The 25,985-nt window shown below is 39.6% G+C and overlaps 1 protein-coding gene and 1 long non-coding RNA gene across 3 annotated transcripts; one reads left to right on the forward strand and one right to left on the reverse strand.

The window, feature by feature from the left end:
* Positions 1-254: 254 nt before the first annotated feature.
* On the reverse strand, positions 255-848 carry LOC125486107. The gene is made up of 2 exons (XR_007264792.1): positions 486-848; positions 255-388 (listed from the first exon to the last, which is right to left on the reverse strand). It is a non-coding gene; the product is annotated as an uncharacterized LOC125486107 (long non-coding RNA).
* Positions 849-1,992: 1,144 nt separating this feature from the next.
* Positions 1,993-25,985, forward strand: nr4a3 (nuclear receptor subfamily 4, group A, member 3). Of its 2 annotated transcripts, XM_048609622.1 has the most exons (8): positions 1,993-2,572; positions 5,612-5,782; positions 7,588-8,435; positions 10,395-10,524; positions 11,187-11,347; positions 13,180-13,379; positions 14,145-14,323; positions 24,390-25,985. In XM_048609622.1, the coding sequence occupies exons 3-8, from the start codon at positions 7,590-7,592 to the stop codon at positions 24,644-24,646; spliced, it is 1,773 nt and encodes a 590-aa protein (XP_048465579.1). In that variant the 5' UTR covers positions 1,993-2,572; positions 5,612-5,782; positions 7,588-7,589; the 3' UTR covers positions 24,647-25,985. The 2 variants fall into 2 exon arrangements, with proteins under 2 accessions (XP_048465579.1, XP_048465585.1); XM_048609628.1 differs by lacking the exon at positions 1,993-2,572 and having other exon boundaries at positions 5,759-5,865.

Below are 25,985 nucleotides of genomic sequence, written 5' to 3' on the forward strand. Positions count from 1 at the left end.
ACTGTGTTGGCAATTGGAAGCAGTGATAAACTGTTTTGTTGGCCTTATCCATCAAGACATCCTATGGAAGCTATATTCCTAGTTTATTAAGAAACATGTTTGGTGTTTTCTTAGTTCTGATGCTAGGAGCACATCTAGTGACATTCCTTCTACTTTCCAAAACGTTCCCAAGGTATAAAGAGGAAAAGGCATACAGTTGTATTGAAATGTATTAGTTGTGCAACTTTTACACATGAAAAAATTGCAAGAATTTGTATTTTTTCAACAGTTTATTTGCGGATTTATTATTCAGAAGTGCTGCAAACAGATCACTGCTGCAAACAGATCACTAGAACAAGTCCGCATAAGTAGTGGGTTCAGAAATACAATGCTTCTTACTGGGGTTCATCTGTAGGGAAAGAAAAGTTCAAGCGTTTTAAAAATAATCTTTATAATAAAGGCTACAACAACCTGATCACAGAAAAAATCTCGAGCGTTATACTCACCACAAAAATCTGCCGCAGTTTTATACACACACGTGTGCAGTTTTTAGCCTGATGTACAGCACATTTTGTAAAGAGATTATTTCTCCTTTAGGCCGTTCAGTGGGGAAAATACAGTTTTTTTTAATATGGGGTGGATTTTTAAAATCAGGAGTAAAGTTTGCATAATGTAAACATTTATGTAAAAATGTAATTCCCAGAATGAAGATCTAAACTCTGTTTTTGGAACGAAGGCCGGAACTAACCTCGTGCAGGCTGCGTGCCTGCGTCATCAGACGTCTCCTGATTTTGAACACGCTCCTTTACGTAATCCGCGCGTGTGCGTAATAGGAACGTTCCCTTCCGTCTGCCTATTTATAAAGTGGAACAAGGGTTCACCACCTCCCTCCCTCCCTCTCTCTCACTCATTTACCTGCCAAGAGCCTCAGGCGCTGCGGTAAAGCTGCCAAACCGCGACGCTTCCTTAATAACACTCCCCACGAATTGGTCAACCGCTTAGTGTAATAATGGAATTAAAACACAAACACTTTTTTTTCCAAACAAAAAAATTTCACTTCAAAACAAAAAAGCGGAACATCCCATGAAGCAATATCTAGAACGTAGTAAATCTCCACAGCGTTTGAAAAAAATACGTAAGGCGTTAGTGCGTAATAAATTTGTGAAAGCAAAGGCGTTTTGGCAAAGTTACAAGAATGTGTCTATTCTTCAAATAATTAAATGGGTGGAATCTAAAACTTTAACATTCAATAAATTCCCCAATGTAAGATTTATTCCAATTTCCGTTTTCCAATTGCTTTCAAATATAGGTACATAGGTTTCCCAGCATTGAGACCAAGCTAATTATATTTCAATATTAGATATACATCTGTAATAAGTGATAAAAACAGAAAGAAGCATAATAACAAAAAGTGCCGCGATAAATGAAAATCAAACTGTACAACCGTTTTAATCCAAACACTCACATTTCCAAGTATTGTACGAGAATTCGGTTATCATAATGAATTAACATAATCATTATTCCATTAGTCGCTACAATCTGTAATTAGGTTACGTTAAAAAAAAGTATTTCTGAACATTAACAAAACGAGATTGCTACAACTAAAAATACCTATCGACAACTATATTTGGTTTCACTGGATCACAAAATAGTTCCTAAAATAAACGGTACGCCCCAGAAATGAATGAGATCTGTGCTATCTCAATCGATGGATTGGCCCAGAGTTGCTAAATTTAGCTCCTGCTTGCGTCAATGACGTGCGTCAGCGGGGCGCTCTCACGCGCACAAGTTCCAGACCGCCCCCTCCCCGGCCGCGCCTAGCTTCCCGCGCTCCTATTGGTCCACAATCCCGGGGAGAGGGACCGAGGGGTGTGGTCGTGACGAGCGCACGGGGAAAGGGGCGTGGTGTTCCATCGCCAATGGCGCGCGACGATTGGGCGTCCAGAGGCAATGACGCGCCGACGCGGGGTTCATAAATGACAATAAAGCAGAGCGCGGAGAGCGAAGCGTCCTGTTCTCTTTACGCTGTCTACCACTTGTGAGCTACCACGCCGCGGCTGTGCGCGCACGAGCACGGGGCGCGCGACCAAGAGCCCAGCCCGAAACTGGGAGAAGAGCAGACACAATAAAAGCCAGCTGACGTGCCGTGCCGTGCCGCCGCGTGACGTGACGGCCCGGCAGCGTCACAATTGACGTCGCCTGCATTCCAGCCGCTCTATGGAGATACCGGCGATTGTCCAATAGGAGAGCAGCTCTTGCCAATTTCCCCACCCACCTTTCCTTAAACATAAATGACGTTCACAAAGTGAGGAATCTGTTATCTGTCTGCACATAAACAAAGGCACATTGCAATCGGAGGAGAGACCTACAAATACACGAAGGGCTAAAGAAGACTTTCTCGCACTTTTCCTCCATTGATGAATTCGCATTAAGAGGAAGGATCCGAATCTGCACTACAACTAAATCATTTACCGGGAGTGATATTTTAAAGACAAGTTTCTCTGTACAATATCCATGATTTGGACTGGACGCCTCTACGCAACTTGGACGGCTATTTGATTATATGTAAAAACGGAACCGTCACAGCAATCAAGTACGTATCAATCAGTTACTCACTGGACATCATGAAAGTTACAATGGGTATGCTATAGAACAAGCGACTACAATTCAATGAGCTATAGTGATGTTTTGTGTTAACGCTGATTGGAACATACTTCAGAACTTGCGCTTTGATGCCTGTCCCTTGTGTCTTGCGAATTTATGGGTTAATCAGCGGCTTTGAGTTGTGTGACAATTGGAGATCAGCGGGTATTAAGGTATTTCTGGTAGTTGTCATGGTAATGTAATACTGCAGGCTCTGTGCTTGCAATGATGTGGTGAATAGATGCGATTTGTTTTGCACTTGTCTGGATGTATAATTAGCTATGTTCGAGTGAAAGTGTATAGTTATTTAGTGTCCATTTGACTTCACTGTAGTCGCATTCTGAAGGGGGTATGCTACTGGGTGTGTTTATAAAGTTGAAATGCAGCGCGTTGGAATGGTATTAGTGTTGATTATCAGTCTGCACGTCTGTTCGCGATACGGCCAGGGAAATTCGGAGTTTCAGTTAAGAAATAACCACGTCTAATTGCGCACTCTGATGACCTAACACGTGTGATCATTTAAGATGCTGGTCCTAGTCTTGTCTTAAAATGCATTTTTGCAAATTCTTTTATTAATAGTTTCACTTTCATAAGCGAATCTGTTTTACTTTTTGTTCAGTAATAATCAGTAGTAGAGAGTGCGGCACGTTCTCATACGTACATGTGTGTAACTGTGTACCTGGGTATTTACATTGGAATTTTCAACAGAATTGCTTAAAAGTATGTTCGCATTGAAGGTAGTAGTGGAAACGGGAATAGGCTCCGCGCGGGAGAGTAACAGTTCAAGTCCAAAATTGCCAGTGGAATTTATAAACCTTACTGTTCTGAGGCGGCGCCGAGCGAGGGGTGACTTGACACCGGCTAGTTTGTAAATTTGGGAAAGTTCTAACCAGGGTCACAAGTCGATTTCGAAGGATGATATCTGCTGAGATTTGTCAACAAAACCTCGCCGTAGCAAATTCTTTACTCTCTATACTAAACTATAATCTTTCACTCCATCATTTAAACATTGTGGCGATTTTGACACGTTCCTGCGAAATGTTAGTGAAATTACAAAAATTTTTTTTTAGTGGTAAGGTGTCTGATATAGGGCGTCTCCAATAATTGTCTGGACTGCCCTAACTAGGTACGATCCTGACTTGTATAGCTGGTGCCAACAAGTGTTGTTCTCGAAACAGATCCAATGCTCAGTGCATAGTATCGCTTTAATTTCATTAAAGCGTATCTCTTTTTCGTAATTTTCTTTAACTACCCCGTACTGTCATGGGTGATGAATTCCGACTTCTGAGTTGGTCGCAGAACGTGATTGAGAGAAGAGTGGTTTTCTTCAATAAATTCACACTAAATTAAAATTTCCCCACAGTTGATGTTCTGTCTGACTGTGTGTGTGGAAGATGGGGCGGCCGGTAATAAGGCGGATGTTTAAAGAGACATCGCCTGTTCTCTAGGTAACCAGCTGATTTTGAGCATTCACCCCTCACCGGGAATAATGTGCAAACGAGTTAACTGCGGAAGCTAAGCAACTTGGTTGCCAAATGTAGCCTTGCAAAACATTAGTTTTAATTAAAAGCGTGACTCCACACGAGATCACAATACTTAGAACATTTCTGAAAGTGAAACGGAAAGATATTCGGAAAACAGGTTTTTCTTTTTGGTGCAAGATGTAAAAGTGTAAAGATGACCACGGTACAGTGTAAACAAGAACTCGGCACTTCTGCAGGTTTAGACTGTTTTTCTTCCCCCCCCCCCCCCCCCCCGTTTCTGTTCAGTGGAACCCCCGGGAGTGAAGGGGCTGTGACCATTTCTTTCCGATGGTAGGGACAGAGTTGTCCGAAAACGCCTTCTCTGTTTCCTACCTGACTCAACGCCAGAAGAGTGTCTCGGATTATGAACGTCCGGTTAACCGTGACATTGTAGAACTGCATTTTCCAAGTAAACTATGGAAATAAAATAAAAAAAAACTTTCATGGTTGCGGGGCGTGGGGTACCCGAGACTAAAGGCAGCTGTTTTAGCCACGATCTCCAACTGAGTTATGACCAGTAGATCATATCATGTCTTATAACTGTCACGATAAAGGGGGCAGAGGATCATGATTTAATTCCAAATCTAAAACTATTTAATGTTGATTGTGAGGTAGCACCGTTTGAGCATTTTTAGTAAAGATTTGATCTACAGGCAATAGTTCAATGGAGTTTTCACTATGCCATAACCTTCACACCGTTTTAACGAGGTTAATACCATTTCTGGCGAGTTAGTGTAACTTTATAAAGTTTTTATCCCCCCCGAGTGGCAATCAGATTAAATGCATTTCAGAGGGGGCGCTGCAGCCCAACTGTTGGAATCTTCGAATTGGGCAAATTATAGCGAAACTGAATTGATCCGCCTTGAGCAATGCTACAGGCGTTCAGTGAACCTGCATTAGTAGAGCGCCAGGTGATCTCAAAGCATGTGGGCAAGTCCCTGTGTCCATCTTGACATCATGTGGGGAAAGTGTGTCATTGAACCTGATACAAGTGTGAACTGTCAGACTCCGGGCAGTCCAGGAGCCTCTCCGACATCCCAGATAGAAATGTGGAGGGCAGCACGTACAAGAGCGACTCCCAAGGCATCGCTCTCTAACTCAGCCCGAGGTGAGGGTCAGTAACCCCGGGTCCATCGCTGCATCTCATTGCCCGCACTGGACCATCCACCGGGCGAAGAGCGTGTTGTTTCCATTCAGTTCAGCTTACACGGTCCTAACGCACAAGACCAGGTCTAGTGTCCTAAACCTTTGTCATTCCAGGTAAATTTGATGTGGTAGTAATTTTCATGGCATATATTTGTTTTAAATTTATATTTTCGCGGCTATTAACGATTGTGTGCAACCGTACGCTTCTTTTGATGAGGCGTTACATTATACCATCCTCTGACTTTTTCTTTTTTTGAGGAAGCTGCGCAGCTTCAGTAGCTGGTCCCTCGTCCTGAAGTTTTTTTTTACTCTCTACATAGATCTTGGTTCGGAAGAGCTTTCCCCGCCGAGCCGGAGCTCCGAGTCACCCCAGCGAACAGCTGACAGCTCCCAGCCCGGAGGCACCACCTCGACAGTGTCCGAGCCTCTGGCAACAGCCCACCGAGCCAACATTCAGCGAGCTACATATCACCGCCCCTCGGCACACACAGGTACACACTGGCGCACACACTGGAGGCAACATGGTTGTATATAAACAACAGAATACACGCACAAGTGTATCATACACGTGAAGGTTCGTTATAAAATCAGGCGATTCTCTCTATACCTTGTGGTGGGGTTGGAGGGAATAATGCTGGGCTACCATTGTGGTTGGCCAGGGGTCGACCGAGCAACTTCTTTCTCGTCCTCCTGTTGTTTCGTTATTTTCATTGTCTGTTCGTTCTACTTCAATTATCTACATTTGCTATCGGAGGTATTTCACCTGGGCTGCAGCTCACTAGAATAGGTAGCAAAGCTTGAGATTCTCCAGTTTTAATCTAGAAAATTATTGGATGCGTTCATTGAGTCTATATCTTCTGAAACATATGGATACCCTGGAATACTACAAAAAGGATCACTACGTAAAGAAGCTTGCTTCATCCAGGGCTCTGCATCCACATAGAAACGTGCAGATGTCCAGGCGTTTATAAACATATAAGAACCTGCCTAATTCCAGGTTCAATACACTGAGAAATCTGCCCATATCCAAGTATGTATTCACACGGAGGAGCCAGTACAGAGTTCTCTGCATAGAGAACTGCACAGGCAAACAGGTCTGTACAAATAAGAACTGTATGCGCTAGTGTAGATATTAATTAAACCCAGCTACTACTTACAGGGGTGTATACATGGACAGATTTGACAGATACGTGCAGATGAAGTTGCTTAAATATACAGAAAACATGTAAGTGACTGAAAAATCTTCGGGCTTACTCTTTGAATCAGTTGCTCACTCATGTAACCAGACCTACCCTCTCTTTCTCTCAATCTATCACTTTCTTTCCTCCTTCTGCTAACTGGGTGTAACACTGTCATTTTCTTTTAAAAAAATTCATTCCTTGTCAGTATTGATGGTTGCTGAACACTTTTTTTTGATTTATTGTTGAGATTTGGAAATTGATCTCACTAATTGGCCGGTGTAAAATAATATTTTCTCATATTACACGAATTCCCTCAGTTTATCTTTCATCTAACCGTAACTAGCTCCTTTCTCGCTTGATTTCGGTTTCTAAACAAGACATTGATCTTAGACTGAAAAGCGCATCTCTGCTTGTTCACATCATCTATTGTTGGAAGGAAGTAAAATCCGCTAGCTTCTCACAGGAGACTCTCTCTCTGCAGGCTGCAGCCTGTCACCGAACTATGAAAGGATCTGCTGCTGTATTAGCAACTCAGCAGGACAGAACTTGGCATTTAAAAATGATATAACTCAGTGGGCCAGTGCTCACCAACTACCACACCCGCCCCTTAACTCCAACATTTCGACACAGCTCCTGACCCGAGACACACGCAAGGATATTAATGAGAAAACTTCATTATTTCTTGGCTCGAAACACATGTATTGGTCATCATCTATCCATTGATCTCCGCAGATTCACAATAATATCCATTGCACTGTCACAAGTACAATTGTCCACAGATGTCTTTGTAAGTAAGCACTGCCGCACAGTGACAGGTTGCTGTGGAATTCCGACCTGCTATATGGATACTGGACAACTTTTAAGGCTCTGGCAAACGAAGTAAGACGTTGCAGGTTCTAAGGGAAAGGAATGCTTTATCTATATTTTATAGAACGAATCAGGAAACAAAAAGACGACGTTAGAAGTAGCATTGTGTTCTCTGAGCTCTGAATGCAGTGCGATCTGTAATATAGTAAGGGTTCCTCCCTGTGATGTGAATGCTTGTCGTGCTAGGAGGTAATAACAAATCAGTTCTGCTACCTTTTAGTCATTTCAGTCTTTGTGTTTCTTCCTAGACATGCCCTGTGTGCAAACCCAATACAGCTCTTCGCCACAAGGTGCCAGTTTTGCAGCTCAGAACTACGCTTATGCTGGGGAATACAGCTCGGATTTGGTGCATACTGAATCACCTTATACGAAATTTGGCATGGACCTGGGGAGCACTGAAATCACAGCCACCACCTCCTTGCCCAGTTTCAGCACCTTTATGGAGACTGGTTATTCGGGCAGCTATGAGTTCAAACCATCGTGCGTCTATCAAATGCACTCTCCCTCCTCACAGAGACCTTTCATTAAACTGGAAGATTCTCCCCATCACAACTATCAGCCATCGATCCAACATCAAACAGAGGACATCATGCCTTCGACCTCCATTTACTTCAAGCAGTCTCCACCATCAACCCCCACCACGCCTCAGTTCACAACTCCACAGACCTCCTTGTGGGATGAGCCTCACACGTTACCTCCAGTCACCCAGACTTGCATGGCCACAGGCCATATCTTAGATGCTCCTATGAAGACCGCCCCGCCCAGGTTTCCGTTGTTTGCCTTCAAACAGTCCCCACCACACTCCCCAGCCTCCAGCAGCCACATGTGTTACGAACCCACCTTGAACATGTCCATGGGAGCCGAAAGTGCTTCTGCACAAGCTGTGATGGACACTCGCCAGTACCCGCTGCATTTGGTCAAGGGCTCGGGCTTGGGTTACCACCCAATGCCCCTCAGTCAGAGTGCCCAGAGCTTACCGTCTCCCCCCAGCCGAGGCTCCTCCTCTGGGGAGGGAATGTGTGCTGTGTGCGGGGACAATGCAGCCTGTCAGCACTATGGCGTGAGGACCTGCGAGGGATGCAAAGGCTTTTTTAAGGTACGATGTACTTTGATTTTATTTAAGCTTTCCCTGCACTGCGCTTCAGAGCGAGGAGAAAGTTACTTTCTTTTGGGAGGATGGTTAGGGAGAGTGTGGCTAATCGCAAAGCAAGCACCATATTGTAAAAGATCAGAAGCATCTTGGGTTCAAAATGAAAGTCTTACATCTATTTAACGCAACAGTACCATCTGACCTCTCAAAACGCCTTACAGTCAACGAAGTAGTTCTGAACTACCACCATGATCAAATATGTAAAGCAAAATTTAAGAGGACTTTTTGTACACGCCTCTTTTTTTAAAATGAATTATACTTGTCTAACTTGAAAGGGCCTTTTCGGTTCAATGCTAGCGAAAAGTTCAAGTCCCAGCTGCTCCAGAGATGTATAATAACATCTTTGAACAGATTGATTAGAAAAATATCTATCTTGATCAGTAATTAAAGGAAACTGAAATGGTCAGTGATATATAATCCGGAAGTACTGCAGCTGGATCCCAAACCAACAACACCACGATAAAAATGTGCAAGTGAAATGTTTGAAAAAGCGAGACCTTCTTAAAGAAAACACGGCATTCACCGGTTTCTGAACCAAGCCACCTCTCTGGTTTCATTGGCAAGTCAGTTACGCACGATGGTACTAAAGGTTATTAGTGATCCGTTCAAACTATTAATTACAAAAGTGCGAGGGGGCGGAACATTTCAAATTGTATCAAAGTGGTTGGGGCAGAGCTAAAACAGACAGCTTCGGTATCTGAAGATCAGAAGGAAATGTCGTTATCACCAAAGGGCATTGCCAAAAGGTTTGTTTTCAAAACATCAATCTAACTGGAATGGAACTGGAAGACAAGTGCTGAACAAACTATTACGATGGCTTCTGTGCTTCATTGTAGAAACTTTTTTTGTCTGCTGTTATGGGAGCCTGCTTCTCCAAGCATGTTGTATCCCCGGATGGCACTTTTAAACTATAATCACTGATTATTGCAGTTACTGTAGTCAGAAATTCTACATAGAAGTAGGGTTTGTCTAATATACTCCATACTATACAGTTGACAATATCTGAAGGAGACCAGCTAACATTGGCAGGCAGTTTGGCTGGAATGGTGCTTTATTTTGGTGCAGAGGAGTGAGACTTGGACAATAATGTGAAAATACGATAGAACGTTTTATTGTTAGGTAGTAGTTACCTTTAATGAGTCTTTTTAACTGCAGCACTTAAGGGGCGTTTTCTAAAGTCGGGCAATCTGTAATTATGATCATGGTTTTCTTTTGTTATTGTTGTTTTGTAAAGGTGTTAATTTACCAAACTTTTTCCGATCTGGTTAGGGATCCCCGTGTAAGCGAGCACACCGGGGATTCCCTTTCCCGTTACTGAAGAATAAACCATGACCCAAAAACACGCTTGACTTCACTCGTTAGCAATAGTCTAGCTATATCACTTTTTTTTATCAAGATATATAGTATTTAATTAAACTCTAACTCCGAATGTGATTGAAATTGTACTGATCAGTCTTGATTAGCGAAATCTGAGCTAGTTTTTTTTATTTTTAAACCAATGTCGGTTAAAGAAACGTTCTCCCAAATCATTTTAAATTTCTTTTAATAAGGTCAGTAATCACCGCGGGAATAAGCCAAGCGGAAAATGATCCCCGGAGGTATATTAAGAGGGAGGGATATTATACCCAACGGTACAATGTGATGACCCGGTAATTTCAGAAATAATTTCATCATTTAACGCTGCCTGTCTCCTGAGAGTTCCCCGGCTCGAATGTGGCTGATTCTCCTTGTCAGCGGCTAACACCAGTAAAATTGTTTTTCCTGCAGGCTAACGTGTTAGGAAATTAATTTTATCTAATTATCGAAGTGGCGTTGGCGCATTTCATATTGTAATTAGAGTGAGCTTTGTCAGCTCCTATTTTTTTCGACATGAAAACATCCTGTAATAATATTTGTACTTTGCAGAGGACCGTGCAGAAGAATGCAAAATACGTCTGTCTGGCGAACAAGAACTGTCCAGTGGATAAGAGGCGGCGCAATCGATGCCAGTATTGCAGGTTCCAGAAGTGTCTTAGCGTAGGCATGGTTAAAGAAGGTGAGACCTGACTTGGTGCAATAGTGGCTGCCCAAACCCAATGTCCTTCAACCTCCCCTCCACTTTTCACAAGATGGTCAAGATTAGACCAAGGTTTTAATGTTTGTATAATTGGCAATTATTTTTGCTCGGTTGTGATTGTGACCTGTCACCGTTTAGACCGAGAGAAAACAATGCATTGCCAATTTAAATGCTTCGACTAACCAGACCTTCTAAATTCGACGTGTTTTGTGCATTTCCTGTTTTGTGAATTTTAAAAAAAGCTACAATCTTCAAAAGCGTGCTGTAAATATCTGACAGGATAGTGGGGTAATAGACTCTTCTGAATGAGCCCAACAGGAAACCCAAACAACAGGAAAAAAAACAAAGCCGCAATGTATTCTGATGCGATTATACTAATCCAGCTGTGGCTACAACGTTTTCACAAATTGTAAACCTCCACATCTGGAAAGTTTTTTTCGTTTTTTAATAAAATACAGTGCTACAACCACAACTTTTAGCACCTTTTAAATTCTGTAAAATCTGTAAATTCATGAAAATTTGTATTGTAGCTCAAAAATGTAAAGATTTATTTTTATTCATCCATGTACTTTCTTTAGAGTCTGTGATTGTGTACGGAACTTCTTTAAAATGTTTCTCTCTCTGTCTCTCTCCACCCGCAGTGGTCCGCACAGATAGTTTAAAAGGAAGAAGGGGTCGTCTGCCCTCCAAACCAAAAAGCCCTCTCCAGGAACCATCCCCACCCTCGCCTCCAATCAGTCTGATGAATGCTCTTGTGCGGGCACTTGTAGACTCCACTCCCAGCAGCCACAATTACACTCAGGTATGAGCTCACACAGCTATAAACACAGTCAGAAGTGGATACCACTTCAACACCTGTAGCAGCAATAGCAGTTACCATGAAATGACGATGACACTGAGCTGACCTATTACACCTACTTAAGTAATTGTTCTATTTACTGCTAATATGTACTAGGGTGACAAACATTTCCATAAATTTTAAATTATTTATGGTTTCTGAACACTTTCTTGGTATAAATCTTCTATAAACTTTCTGAACATCATATTTTTACTCTAGATTACTTGGATGTATTCCACAACATTAACTGAAAAACAATCAACTGGGAGAAATATGGTTTATTTAAAAATAAACAATATTTTGGAGCCAGTTGGTAACCATGATGGTACCTCAAAGGAATGTACACTCTGACTTTTAATTTGAAAGTAGTTGGTCCTTAATATATCCAATGGAAAAACAAATCTCCCCAGATTTCCTATTTTGTTGTATGGAGCAGTGTAAGTACAGAAACCCCATTCTAAATTATGAAAAAAAATCTTGTCACAATAAATATTTTCTCTGTGCAACAGAAGCTCCATTATACAACCCTTTAGCAACAGTCTAGCTATGTTTTTAATCAAGATGTTAGCAATGAAACTCCAATATTAGTTGACAACTAAGGACTATGCTGAGCCCCACAAGTTTGTAACAGTGAGGTTTGCTGCAAACACTTCCAGGGGCTGCTAGAATTTTTGTTTTAATGGATTTTTTTTTCCATTTGATGTTTCCAAAGTTTCTTAAAGCTGTTTCTTGTTTTCTTTAACAGAAAATAATTATTTACTTAGATGTCCACTGTTAGGTTATTATGTTTTTGGCAGCCATTTGAAGGTGAAAATCAGTACAGGATGAGCCACTTCAAAGAATGCTGTTAGCATGCCTGGAGGAGGTGCCACCCCTCCCTTAAACCCCAACACTCCAAAATAGATGCCAAAGTAATTTAGCTGTTTAATATTTTAAGATGGTAACTTGCCTGTGTAGTGAGGAAATTATTCCAGTAATTTCAAACTAAATTTACAAACAGCCTATTTGATTTGAGAGCTAAGTGTGTGACTTGCAGCAGCAAACCAGCTTTTAACCCTTTTTCTTTGAATATTCCAAATGAAAAGTCATTTCAATTCACTTCTTCCTTAGTTTAATGTCCCCACAGCAAACATTCCTGTTGAGATCACAATTATTTTACAATGTTATTTGTGTTCATTCTTCATAAGTCTTTCTTTCAAAACCAAAGATGACATATGAAGGAAAGGTTTGTGCAATGTTACAATTAATCCTAATGAGAAGAACATTGCTAACAACAATGTCAAAACTCTATCTGTATTTCTTTAAATATTCAATTCAGAGGAAAAGATATTTGATCATGTTTCAATTTGTTCAATGGAATGTCAAATCATAAAGTATGTGGTTGAACTTATTCTGATATATCTGCATATTGAATAGATGTAAATAATTTTCACCTCTAATCAGAGGTTGTCTGTAGAATGAGTGAAAGACTGCAGAATATTACTAGCCATTACAAGTTCCCTTTCATAAGTATGTTTTGATATCAATTATAAAGTTTGTAATGTGTAAAGTGTTATTATCTTTTAAGACCTTTCCTAAAGTTGAAATGTAATATATCAACAAAAATCTCTGATCGTTATAGGAAAAACCCAAGCAATTTCTTTCATCAAAATGCAAAGCTTTTGGAACATACCTTTTACAGTCAATGATTATCCTTTTCAGAAGGTCTCTGGACATCTTTTATTTTCTTTTGTGTTTCGGGAAATTTTAATTTGTGTAGCTGACCTTCGCTAACATGTTGCTTTTCTCACCTGCAGTTCTGTGCTGCTGAACAGCCGACATCTGGAGCTGATGCTGAGTACGTCCGTCAATTCTATGGCCTCCTTGCCACATCTGTGGAGATCACACAGAGCTGGGCTGAAAAAATACCAGGATTCAGTGAACTCCCTAAGGAAGATCAGACTTTACTTATTGAATCTGCTTTCCTGGAACTCTTCGTATTGAGACTTTCCCACAGGTATATTCTTGATATAGTCTGGGGGGGGAAAAAACTGTTCCAAATTAGTCCTTGCCCAGGACACATACCATGTATTCATATCAAAGAAATGAACAACTAGAAATTTGTACATTTGGGAGGTTTTGTATATTGTCATTCAGTTTAGTTGACAGTGCTCTATTTGTAGATGTAATTATGGAAATAATCTATTTTAGGAAATTTTGGGACAATGAATCTTGAATGATTTGGTTGCATTCCAAACATGTTTGAAAAGTAACCAATATAACCAATGTACTTGAGATGACATCAGTGGCATTGTGCTTGTCATTGAAAACAGGCAATGTAAAAAGATGAAGTAAGCATGCCACTAAATAATTGACTAAGCAAGCATGTTTACAATGTAATCAAATCATTCAAGATTCAATGTGCCAAATTTCCTAAAATACAACCTTTTGTGTACAAATAAAAAACACCAGATGTTGAATCATTCAGCATGTGCAAAAGTATAGCTCTTTGTTTGCCACCCTCTAGAATTAGAATCTTGGGCCAACTTCTGTAAGCTCACTTTCTGTTTCTCTGTACCATGCATGTTACCATAGACAGTATCAGCAACAAACATATATATAGTGTTGTAATCACAATTGCATTTTAAAACTCTGGATGGTTGAGTTCATATTTTCAGATCTCTTATAGAATGTAAAATACTGCTGATCATGTGTTGCAGATGTTACAGTTGAATTATAATATCGCAGTTCATTAATTAGGTTTTTCCACAATTATTTACAGATCTGCTCCAGCAGAGGATAAGTTTGTATTCTGTAATGGGCTTGTCTTGCATCGACTTCAGTGCCTTCGTGGATTTGGTGAATGGCTTGACACAATCAAGGAATTCTCTACAAATTTACAAAGCCTTAATTTTGATGTCTCAGCTTTTGCATGTCTAGCAGCTCTAGTTATGATCACAGGTAGGAATTATTTATCTTTTTTCTCGATGAAGAATTTTGCAAATGTTTACTTTGAGTGGAGTATGATATTCTAGGGCATGTCAAAATTAGGGAGGAGGAACTGTTGGGTGTCATGAAAAACATTAAGGTACACAAGAACCTGGGGCCTAATGGGATCTATCCCAGGATACTGGGGGAGGCAAGGGAGGAGATTGTTGGAGCATTGAGAAAGATCTTTGTATCCTCTTCAGCCACAGGTAACGTTCCAGATCAATGATGAATAGTCAATAGTTTCCCTTTAAGAATTACAGTGGGATAATCCATGAATTTATAGGCCAGTGAGCCTTCCATCAGTGGTAGAAAAATTATTGGAGAAGATTCTTACACAGGATTTTTTCACATTTGGGGAAAAAAATGGATTTACTAGGAGTAGTCATCCTGACTGTGGGGGGGGATCTCTTGTCCCTCGAATTTGATTGTTACTTGAGCAAGTGATGAGGATGGTTGAGGGTATGGCAGTTGATGTTGTCTACATTGACTTTACTAAAGTATTTGACAAGGTCCCTTATGATTGTCTGGTCCAGAACATTTGTCACAAGGGATCCACAATGAGTTGATAAGTTGGATACAAAGTTGGCTCGTTCGTAGACCGAGGATAGTTGTGGAGACATGTTTTATGACCAGAGATCTGTGACCAGTGGTTTTCTGCAAGGATCAGTACTAGGGCCTTTTTTTTATATAAAATAAGTTTGCTGACAACATGAAAATTGGTGCAGTTGTGCATAGTGAGGAAGGTTGTCAAAGGATTCAACATGACATAGCTCAGTTAGAAAGTTGGGTGGAGAAATGGCAGGTGGAGTTTAATCCAGACAAGTATGGGGTAATGCATTTTGGGATCAAGTGCAAGAGGAAAATGCCTGGGTTGGAGTGTATTAGCTATAATGAGAGGTTGGACAAACTTGGATTATTTTTGCCAAAGTGTTGGCAACCTGATAAAATTTTAAGCATGAATAGAGTAGACAGTCAGTCAGTCAGTCTTTTTTCCCCAAGGGTGGAAATATCAAATACTAGGGGGCATAGGTTCAAGGTGAGGGATGGAAATGTTTAAAGGAGATTTAAACTTGTAAGGCAAGTTTTTAAGAGGGTAGTAGGTGCCTGAAAAATGCTGCTAAGAGAGATGGCAGAAGTGGTTGCAATAACAGCATTTAAGAGGCATTTAGACACAAACTAGCAGGGAATAGGAGGTGATAGACCATGTGCAGGCAGATGGTATTAGTTTAGAAAGGCATCGTGTGTTGGCACAGAATGGTGAGCTGAAGGGCCTGTTCTTGTGCTGTACTGTTCTGTGTTCTGCGTATAAGATTTGCAGGGCAGCTTCGTTTATGACGCCTCTACCTTCTGGTTTTTATCCTAAATTTTGTAACCTCAGTCACTTTTGCCTCAACGAGACTACACTGGCAGGACTGTTTTAGTTTTAATATTGAATACGATTACAAACTATTTTGCTGTTTTAATGCATTTTGTAAGGATCTGCTTGGGACTCTGTTGAATATGCATTAACAGATTGTGGTTTTGTTTCCTGATCCTTTAGTTTAAAAAAAAACAAATCAATTCAGATGTCCAGCTGTTCAGGCACATAGGTGTAGGTGATGTCTTCAAGCATTTGTTTTGTAAGGTAGTGGCACATGTGATAATTGCACTATCGCTGTAAAGGTCTGCTTCTTAATCTGCTTACGTGTTGCAAAAGTTTTTAAATGGTGAAATCATTTGAAAGAAACTAGCTGAACATGAATAAACGGGATTAGATATGCGGAATGATCTTGCAATATTTTGGGTTAACTCTTGGGTCACATTGATTTCCGTAGAGTTTCAGGCTGTATGCTTGTGATACTAATACCTACACTGTAGCCTGAGTACCGAGCACAAGTTCTTGAATAAACTAATGGTATCCTTGGTTTACCTGTGATAGGTAGCCCAGAAATAAATTCTATTTGTTTTTTAAATTCTCTCCCATGTTTCTTTTTGACTTTTCCCATCTGCACCAGTTCATTTATGAAAAGGTATCTGAACAGATTCAATACCTGCCTATAATGACTAAAGTTGCTGCACACTCAAATAACAGAAAACATTATGGCTGTGGGCTCAGGTGGATTAACTCTACTTTACTTTTCCACTTAAATTGAAATCTTCTTCCCAGCATGTTGCCCTCAATAGGTCTCTGCCTAGATGCTGCCATTTTCCTGCTAAAACTAAACTTCAGAACCTCTATCAGTATCAGATGTGTCAGTATCTTAAACTGACATTACTCCCATTAGTCCAAGGTGCTACTAGATGCCATATGTCATGTACCAGGCTGCTCTCTTGCTTACCAATCTTTTTTTTTTGTTGACATTCTCAGATGACATGGGTAAAGTTCAAATGAATATAATGATATCACACATGACCTACAAGCTTAACAGTAAATTTAGAACCTACCTTACCAAACAAACTATTTGCATAGCCACCTCAGAATTATTTACTGGCTTCACAATCAGTTTCAAGCTTAGAGGATATTTTCTAATCTATCTGCTCAGATGTTACTACACACCTTTGGAGCAGTTGGGACTTGAACCCAGGTCTCCTGGCTCAGTGGCAGGGACAAAAACCTCTGCACCACAAGACCTTCAAATTGATTTATAGTTTGAACTTCCTATTCTTGTTACGAGTTATCCCTGTTATTAAACATACCATTAGATTGAATGATTGGACATTTGAATATTCCATCTGAGTAGGAGGAAGCTAATGGGAAGGCTAATACAATTTTAGCCTTTTATTACAAAAGGATTTGAGTACAGGAATAGTGAATTCTTCAATTGTACAAGAGCGTGTTTAATCACACCTGAAGCACTGTGGGCTGTTTTCATCCTGCTATCTCAGGAAAAATATTATTGCCACAGATGAGTGTAATGAAGGTTCACCAAACTTGATGGTGGAATGACAGGATTGTTCTTTGAAGGGAGATTGGGCAAACCAGGCCTGTATTCTTGATGGTTTCAAAGAATTAGAGCTGATTTTAGTGAAACTTCTAAAATACTTAGATGGAAAGGGTAGGTACACGTAAGATGGTTCCCCTGGTTGGGAAGTCTAGAACCAAGGATACAACTTAAAAGTAAAAGGAATGTCACTTGGATCTGAAACAAGAATTTTTCTTTACTCAGAGAAGCTCATGACCCTTTGGAATCCTTTATGATAGAGGCTTTGGAGCTCAGCCTTTGAGTATATTTAAGGTTAAGATTGATAAATCTCCAATTTCCAGTGGTGTACAGGCCTATGGGGATGGGTTAGGTAAAAGGTGTTGAAGTGTTTGATCAGCCATGATCACAAATGGTGGGCCAGACTTGACAGATTGAATAGCCTTATTTTTTGTTCTGACATAATTGCTTTTGCTGCAACTCCATGCCAATGATGTCTCAACCAATCAGCACCCTATTCCCATGCTGTACAAAATGATGACCCTTTGTTCAAGGCTTCTAGCATCACAGTTTTCATGAATGCAAGGCAAAAAACTTCAATTTGTTTGCTCATTTTAGTAATGATTTTCTAAATATTTACTAATGATCTCATTTATAGTTTCTAAAGAATTTGCACCCAAAGCAGAATTTTGATTAACTGGTCATTGTTACCCAGTTCAACTTTCTTGAACAGTGGTCTTGCATTGACCACTCTCAAGCTCAATGATACAGTTCTTATTTTTTTTTTAAAAAAAAAAACGACGACTCTTCTACTTTCTCTCCTCCACATTTTTCTCAGTAGTCAAGGTTCATGTCTTCCAAGTCAAGTGACATATCCACCATGTGTTCTTATAATATATTCAGAACCAATTCTTCTGTAGTTGCTGCTATTCGTTTTGTTTATTCCTCAAATTAAACTATTTCACTAACATTTGTAAATGCCAGAGCAAGACTTTTATTTAATATTCCTGCCATAGCTTACACTTCCACAATTAGTCTCTGAGCACTTTCTTCCTATGCTTTATTTTATTTGCTAATATTTCCCATGCACCATTTGACTCTTTAAATTGTCACCTCTCCACCAGAATTTCCAAATTCTTAGTATTAAATCAAACGTTAAAATTAACATGAAAAATAATAATTATGAATAGCTTATCTTTATTTTAAGTATTTTACATAATTTATCTGCTCCCATTATTTTGTGTAAAATTAATTGATTTCAAATCATCCAAAAATCCTAGATCTGTCCATGACCCAAATTGTCCCATCTGAAGGACACAAAATAAGAGCAGGGGTACAACTGTCTGAGCCTGCCCTACTATTCAGTAGCATGACAGCTGATCTTCTACTTCACTGTTTTCCTGCACTGCCCCCTTTCTTTTTGCATTTGATAACAAGCAATCTATAAATGTCTGTTAATTGCATCGGTACTTAATGGACTGAGCATCCATTATTTCCTGGGGTTGAGAATTCTGAAAATGCATAACCCTTGAGTGAACACATTTAGTTCTGGATGCCCTATCCAGAGGAAATATTCTCCCAGCATCAAGCCCTTTTAAGAATTTTATATGTTGCAAGGATCACCCTTCATTCTTAAAGTGCAGGGAAAATAGACCTAGTCTACTGAATCTTCTTTGATAGAATACTGCCCTTATCCCAGGAAGCAGACTATAGTATAACTATATGAAATTTAAAGGACTGAAGGAGACCCTTTTTTTAATTCTTGTATGGGATGTAGGCATCACTGGTAAGGTCCAGGTTTGTCCATACCTAAATGCCCTTGAACTGATTGGCTCACTGTCTAGGCCAATTTAAAGGGAAGTTGACAACACTGCAGTGTGCCTGGAGTCACATATAGGTCGCACCAGGTAATGACAGTGGATTTAATTTGCTAAAGAAAATTAGTAAACCGGATGGGATTTTGTGCCAATTGATAACATGGTCACCATTAGACTAACTATAATTACAGACTTCTTAAAAGTTGAATTCAAATGTCGTCATCATTTGTCATTGTGGGATTCAGGCCCATGCCCCTAGAACATTAGCCTGGGGCTATGCATTATCAATCCAGTGACATTACCACTACACCCATTGAGTATGTGCCAGCTGTAAAACAGCTAACCGGCCCAGTCCCGTTTTCCATTTCTTATCCTGAAGCTTTTGTATGTTACAGCTGTTAATGTTCATATCCAAGTGTGATGAGGTTTTCTGTCTCTATTGCCATTTCACATGTTGAGTTCTGGATCTTTCCTCTGACTCTTGTGGAAATAAAGCTCCTCAATGCCCCTATAATTCCTGTACCAGTTACTTTAAATCTATGCCTCTCATTATTGACCTCTACTAAAATAACCATGCTTCCAGTGAATTCTAGGCCCCTCCTATTACGGTACACCTCTTTTTAAAAAGTACACCCAGTCACCAATGTTAGGATATTTAATCTTTTCTTATAGCTAAAACTCTCAATTCTTGTCAGTATCCTTGTAAATGTCATTTGTAACCTCTCTAAGGTGATCTCTCCTTTCCTTGTGATGCTTTGATCAAAATCATAAACAGTATTTGGCTCTTGTTAGCCTCCACTAATGAAAGCTTTTCTGCTTAATCACCTTATCTAGTCACGTCACCTTCAGGGATGCCTGGGCAGGTGTTCAAAGTTCCTTCTATTCCTCTACACCTCTCTGTATCCCACTATTTATTGTCGATTCCCTTGCCTTTTTTGCCTCGCCTTCTCCAGCTTGAATTCATTTTGCCACTTTTTTGACACCGGACTAGTTAATTGTTGTAGAATGCAGGAATCCATCAATCTTCCTCAATACTGAATATATTGCCAACTTTCATATCATCTGCAAACATCTAAATGACCCCTGCATTCAAGTCTAATGAATCATGAAAATCAAGGGATCTAGTGGTGAGTGTTGCTGAATGCCACTGGAAGCAGCTTTCTAGTCACAAAACACAAACCTCTGCTGACCATTACCTGGTACTTGCTGACACAGGGCTAACTTTAGGTCCAATGTGCTACTTTCTCTTGGGTCCTATGGGCTTCTGCTTTCTCACCCATCTGCATTATAGATCCTCATAGAAGCCTTGCCAAAATCCACATTAACTACATGAAATGCTGTCCCAGAAATTCAATTCAGTTAGTCAAACACTACTTTTCCCCTCTCAAATCCACGCTAACTGTCCTTGATTTATCTGTGCCTTTTTGATGAAATGATTACTACTGCTTCTCGATGTTTCTTCTAATACCTTTTATCCATCACTGCGTTTAGGCTGATAAATCTGTAATAAATTGGTCTATCCCTTTGCCTCTGTAGTGATTGTAATGAGGTCCACCAGATGGACCTCATTAGAATGAGTTCCCTGATTGGGGCTGTTAATCTGGTCCAATCAGGGAGCCTTGGCTGACAGATAAGAACAAGACTGTCAGAAATCTTGTTCACTGAGAGCTGGCTCTGAGGGAGTTGGTTCAATGTCAAGGACTCTCCATAAAGGATGACTTGGTGACAGAATATTGGCCAGCACTTGACCCCTATTCTTAAACGCTCTGGAGCTTAAGTGACCAGATAATACTTCAGAAATGTTATGATAGTTTCTGCCTGTACTACCCTTTCAGTCAATGAGTTTCAGCTACCCACCATCTTCTGGTGGGGTGATTAAAAAACGTCCTCCAATTTCCCCCAGTCTTTTAGCTTAAATATAGAAACTAGTAAATAGCAGGAATAGGCCATTCAGCCCTTCGAGCCTGTTCCACTATTCAATATGACCATGGCTGATCGTCCAACTCTGTATCCTGTTCTCACTTTTTTTTTTTCTTACCATATCCTCTGATCCCCTTAGCCTGAAGAACTATATCTAACTCCTTGAAAACATTCAATGTTGTAGCCTCAACAGCTTTCTGTATCAGAATTCCACAGGCTCACCACTCTGAGTGAAAATGTTTCTCCTTATCTCAGTCTTAAATGGCCTACCCCATATCTATAGCCTATGACCCCAGGTTCTAGACTCCCTTCCAACTCATTGGAAACATCCTTCCTGTGTTTAGTCCTTTTAGAATTTTATAGTTTTCTGTGAGATCACTCCTCATTCATCTAAAGTCCAGTAAATAAAGTCCTAACCAATTCAGTTTCTCTTCATACATCAGTTGTACTACCCAGGAATTAAATCTATGCCCCTGATTATTCATCACTCAACTAAGGGTAAACATTTTTCCTATCTTCTTATCTATGCCCCTCATAATCATGTACACCTCAATCAGGTCTTGTCTTTTTCCATGACTATTCTAAATCTAACTGAATTAGGGTCACTACTGCTAAAATGCTCTCCTAATAGTAATTGTCCAGCTCTGTAAAACTAACTCCAGAACTGTATCGTTTCTCATTGGGCTTGCTATGTATTGGCTAGGAAACTTCTATTAAATGCATCTTGAGAATTTTACTCCCTATATGCATCTTGTAATGATTATATGCCTGTTTAATATTGGGGTAGTTGAAATGACCCACTGTTACTGCCTTAATATTACAATGATGTTTTCACAATTACTCTTCCATCTTATTGTTTTGGAATCTGTAGTACATTCTCAGTGTGATGGCTTCTTTGTGTTCTTCAGTTCAACACACATAGCCTCATTTGATGATCCTTCTTGTACATGGTCCCTCCTCACAGCTATAAATGTTTTGTTAACTAATATTACAAACACATCTTTCATTATTTCCCCAATATCTATCTCATCTGAAAAGTTTGGAATTATGACATTCAGCCACCATTCCTACACTTCCCAATCTAACATAAAGCTTTAAAGTCCCCCATAATGATTAACTTATTAAATAGGCCTTTGATTTCTTGCTTATACTCTAGCACACACTACAACTACTGTTAGTGGGTCTATAAATCAGTGCCACCAGTGTTGCCTGCCTTTTTGTATTTTTTAACTCTACACAATACATCTTGATTTTCTGAGCTAAAAATTGTTTCTCTTTACCACTATCTTTATCCCATCTTTTATTTTTCAAGGCCGCCCCACACTGCTCCTTTTCCATTTTGCCAATCTCTCTTAAAAGTCATATGTCTTGGAATGTTTATTTCCTAATCTTGGTTACATTACTCTGCATTACCAAATTAGATCATGTTTTTATTTCTATCTGCAGTATTCATTCACTTATTTTGTTGTGTAAAACATTTACAGAGATGGTATCTTTTAGTTTCAGATCTTTTTAAATAATTCCTAATATAACCTTGTCTCAAATGTCCTTTATGACCTTTTTAAATTTACATTTCTTCCTGATCTGCTCTACTTCCATTTACACTACTCTGCTCTACATCCTTGAGGGGACAATCCTTACTATAAACTTACCTTAGAACGCTAATGTTGACCCCTTTTAATATTTTCCTATTTTTAACTTATTGTCAACTCTAAGCAACTACTTCTATTCCTCTGCTGTATCCAAGAATTGTACCCAGGTACTTGTACCCAAGATGCTGCCATGAGAAGGCAGACATTGGAAAAGTTGTTCACTATACTCGTACAATGGAGTACACGTGACAATAAAAGGATTGTATTGTATTGACTTCCATTGCTGCTTTAAAATCTACCCTTTCCTGAATACTGCTCAATCTTTTCAACTTAAAAAAGCAACTTGTGTAAAGCTCATGGAGAGAGGAAAGAAACGTTGTTTTGATTTGATAAAGGATTGCTTGTTTTCTATTCGAGAAAACCTTGCGGTTAATATCATAAATTGCAATCCAAAGTTGTCTTTTAATTTTGTTTTAGATTTAACCATTTTCAAAGGAAAATCTTTTATTGCTTTAATACTAAAATTTTAATCCAAGTCAGTGTAGTTTTCTGCTTTTTATGTTGTCTACTAATGTGTTTCCTGTGATCTTGTTCATAACAAATTGCACCTTCATTCACTTAGCTCTGTCTGTACCTCCGACTCTGTTTTTCAGTTCAGTTTCCTCTCTCTCACCTTATGAGTGCTTTCTGGTGTATCCATTACCTTCTGCCTGCTTTTCTTGCCTTTTTACCTTTTATGTGTAAAGTGGTGGGTGGTGTGGTGAGGAGGGGAGTTGCTGAAGGAAATCGACTTTATTTCCAGTGGTACTGAAAGCAATGTGAAGATGGTAGAGTTCTAACTATGTTGCTCTTTGCCTGCAGTACAAGCTGAGCTGGCACCCTGGAATGTTCTAATTTCCCTCCATCCGTAATTCCCAACGGGCTCTCAACTATTGCTTATGCCACAGCTCATTCCTGTCAGCACCCCACATCCTAAGTTACAAGATTGTTTGTTTGATTTGTAGGTTTATAACTCTGACCAGCCAGGGTGGGAGAAACAGAATTACCCAAAGGACCTGAAAGTATATAAAAGAAAAACAAAATAAAAACAAAGAATGGCGGATGCTGGAAATCAAACAGAAATTGCTGAAAAAGCTCAGCAGGTCTGGCTGCATCTGTAGAGAAATCCGTTATTATTTCAGGTCCAGTGACCCTTCCTCAGAACTAATTCTGAAAAACAAGATGAAGAATGGATTCTGAAATCTTTTCCACAGTGGCACCCATTGATCAGAACCTGCAATTACACAGTTGAAATGGGAAAAGAAAGATGGGAAACATTGACATTATTTACCATAGGAAACTGGATGCTAAAGTTTGACCAAAAATGATCATTACAGAAGTAATTGCTGTGTGGTATTTTTAGTACATTTTTAAATGATTTTTGATGTTGATTGCTTCCTAAACTCAATCAACATTTGTACCCCGGACACTGTGCATTGATGCTAAATGTTGCTAGCCAAGATATGTCAAAGGTCTATTCTGGATAGTGTTCCTTTTTCCCAGTCTAATCACTTTTTTGTGGGTTCTTTGAGACTAGCCAAATACAGCTTTGCAGCTGCCAACGTGAGGAAATTTTCATCTTGTTACCTTGGAAATGAACTGTACAACAAGATTCCAAAGATAAGATAAAGTTATACTTATCCATTGCTTGGTAAAATTTTAAAGTTGGGTTGACTGTTTGAAAGTGCACTGTAAACAGCAAAGAAGCATGCCTTTACTTATCTAATGTTAAAAAAGGATGCTAATATTGCTCGTCATCTCTCTGCAGATCGCCATGGGTTAAAAGAACCAAAGAAAGTGGAAGAGTTGCAATCCCGAATCATCAGCTGCCTGAAGGAACATGTGTTATTCAGCAGTACGGGAGAAAACAAAGAGCAGCCATTGTCCAAGGTGCTGGGCATCATACCTCAGTTGCGTACTCTTTGCACGCAGGGGCTCCAACGTATCTTCTACCTAAAATTAGAGGACCTGGTGCCACCCCCAGCCATTATTGACAAGCTATTTCTGGATACACTGCCTTTCTGAGATGTCTTACCTCTGTCTTCTTGGCAAGCTAGTGCACACTTCAGTAGTCAAGTGGATTGTGATGAAAACAACAGCTGGTGACCTGGCTTCTGTCCCCTAGAAAGCAGCTCGAACTGCCCACGTCCAAGGACTTCTCCTGGCGCTTTACTCTGCAGGATCCTATACGTTTTGAAAAAAAACTCTGCTTGCTGCTTTTGGGAATTGCTGACGTGGCACTTGGGAACGAGACCTGTCATGGTAGAAATGGTTATCTGACACTTTTTGGTCTGTAACATGTTGTCTCGCCGTTCTTGGGTGATAGGAAACTTTTTTAAAATGTCAACAACAAAGTTGTTATAACGATAGTATGCTTTTTATTGTGATTGATGCCTTTAGTATAGCTCCTGATGTGTCATATGTACAACAAGTGGTGGTGCAAGGAGGCATCTCTGATGAAAAAATTCTGATTTTTAGAATGCGGCGATTTAAAAGGCTGTTGGCCCTCACGTTCAAGTGCAATTTTTTTGAAAGTGCTACAACTTCAAGACTTTTTTTTTTGTTGGTTTTGTTTTTTCAAACTCTAATTTATTGTAATACTAAAAGAATTTGAAATACAGGATTTGTTGGCACTAACTTTACTGACAAAGTTACCTGAACTTGAATTACAAAGATATTTGTACTGATACATATACATATGACGTGGGGACACTTTGTGAACCAGAAGAGCACTTACACATTGCTTAGGAAGAAAAAAATATATGGAGTATAAAAAAAACACACTTTTAATTTTTAAAAATCTTTTACACAGAGTTTTAAGGATGATCACAGAGCTTGGACGTAAGAATATTGATGTACAAAGGCAAGATCTTCTGAGTCAGAATTGGTTAATCCACCAGACTGTGTTTTACAAATTAAGCAGGTCCTACTGAATACTGTAGTTGTAAGAATGTAGGTGCTAGAAGGGATGCAGTCAGCTGCATTATACATTCCGTGTTCGTAAAAGTTTTTGTATGATGTTTATACTGTTGATGCCATATACTAATACAAAAATTCTTTTGTTGCATAATGTCTTTATTTGTATAAAGATTATATGCATGTTATTGTAATGGCTTTGCCTGTATTTATTGCGACAATTGCCAGTTGCTCAGAGTAACTCTGCAGGCTGAATTCAGGAACCCTAGCTGTTAAAGGGCAGTGCCTTGCTTTTGACAACAGTGTATTCACAAACCATCTCTGTGCTCCTTCAGCATCCAACAACAGTGTTTTATCGTGTTAACCTGTGTGTTTTCAGATGTTCAGTACATTGTACATAGACAGAAATGTAAATTAAAATATTAAATTGAATAACGTTTTATCAGAA

The sequence above is a fragment of the Rhincodon typus genome, chromosome 2, assembly GCF_021869965.1.
Source record: "Rhincodon typus isolate 14 chromosome 2, sRhiTyp1.1, whole genome shotgun sequence".
Taxonomy (NCBI): Eukaryota; Metazoa; Chordata; class Chondrichthyes; order Orectolobiformes; family Rhincodontidae; genus Rhincodon; species Rhincodon typus.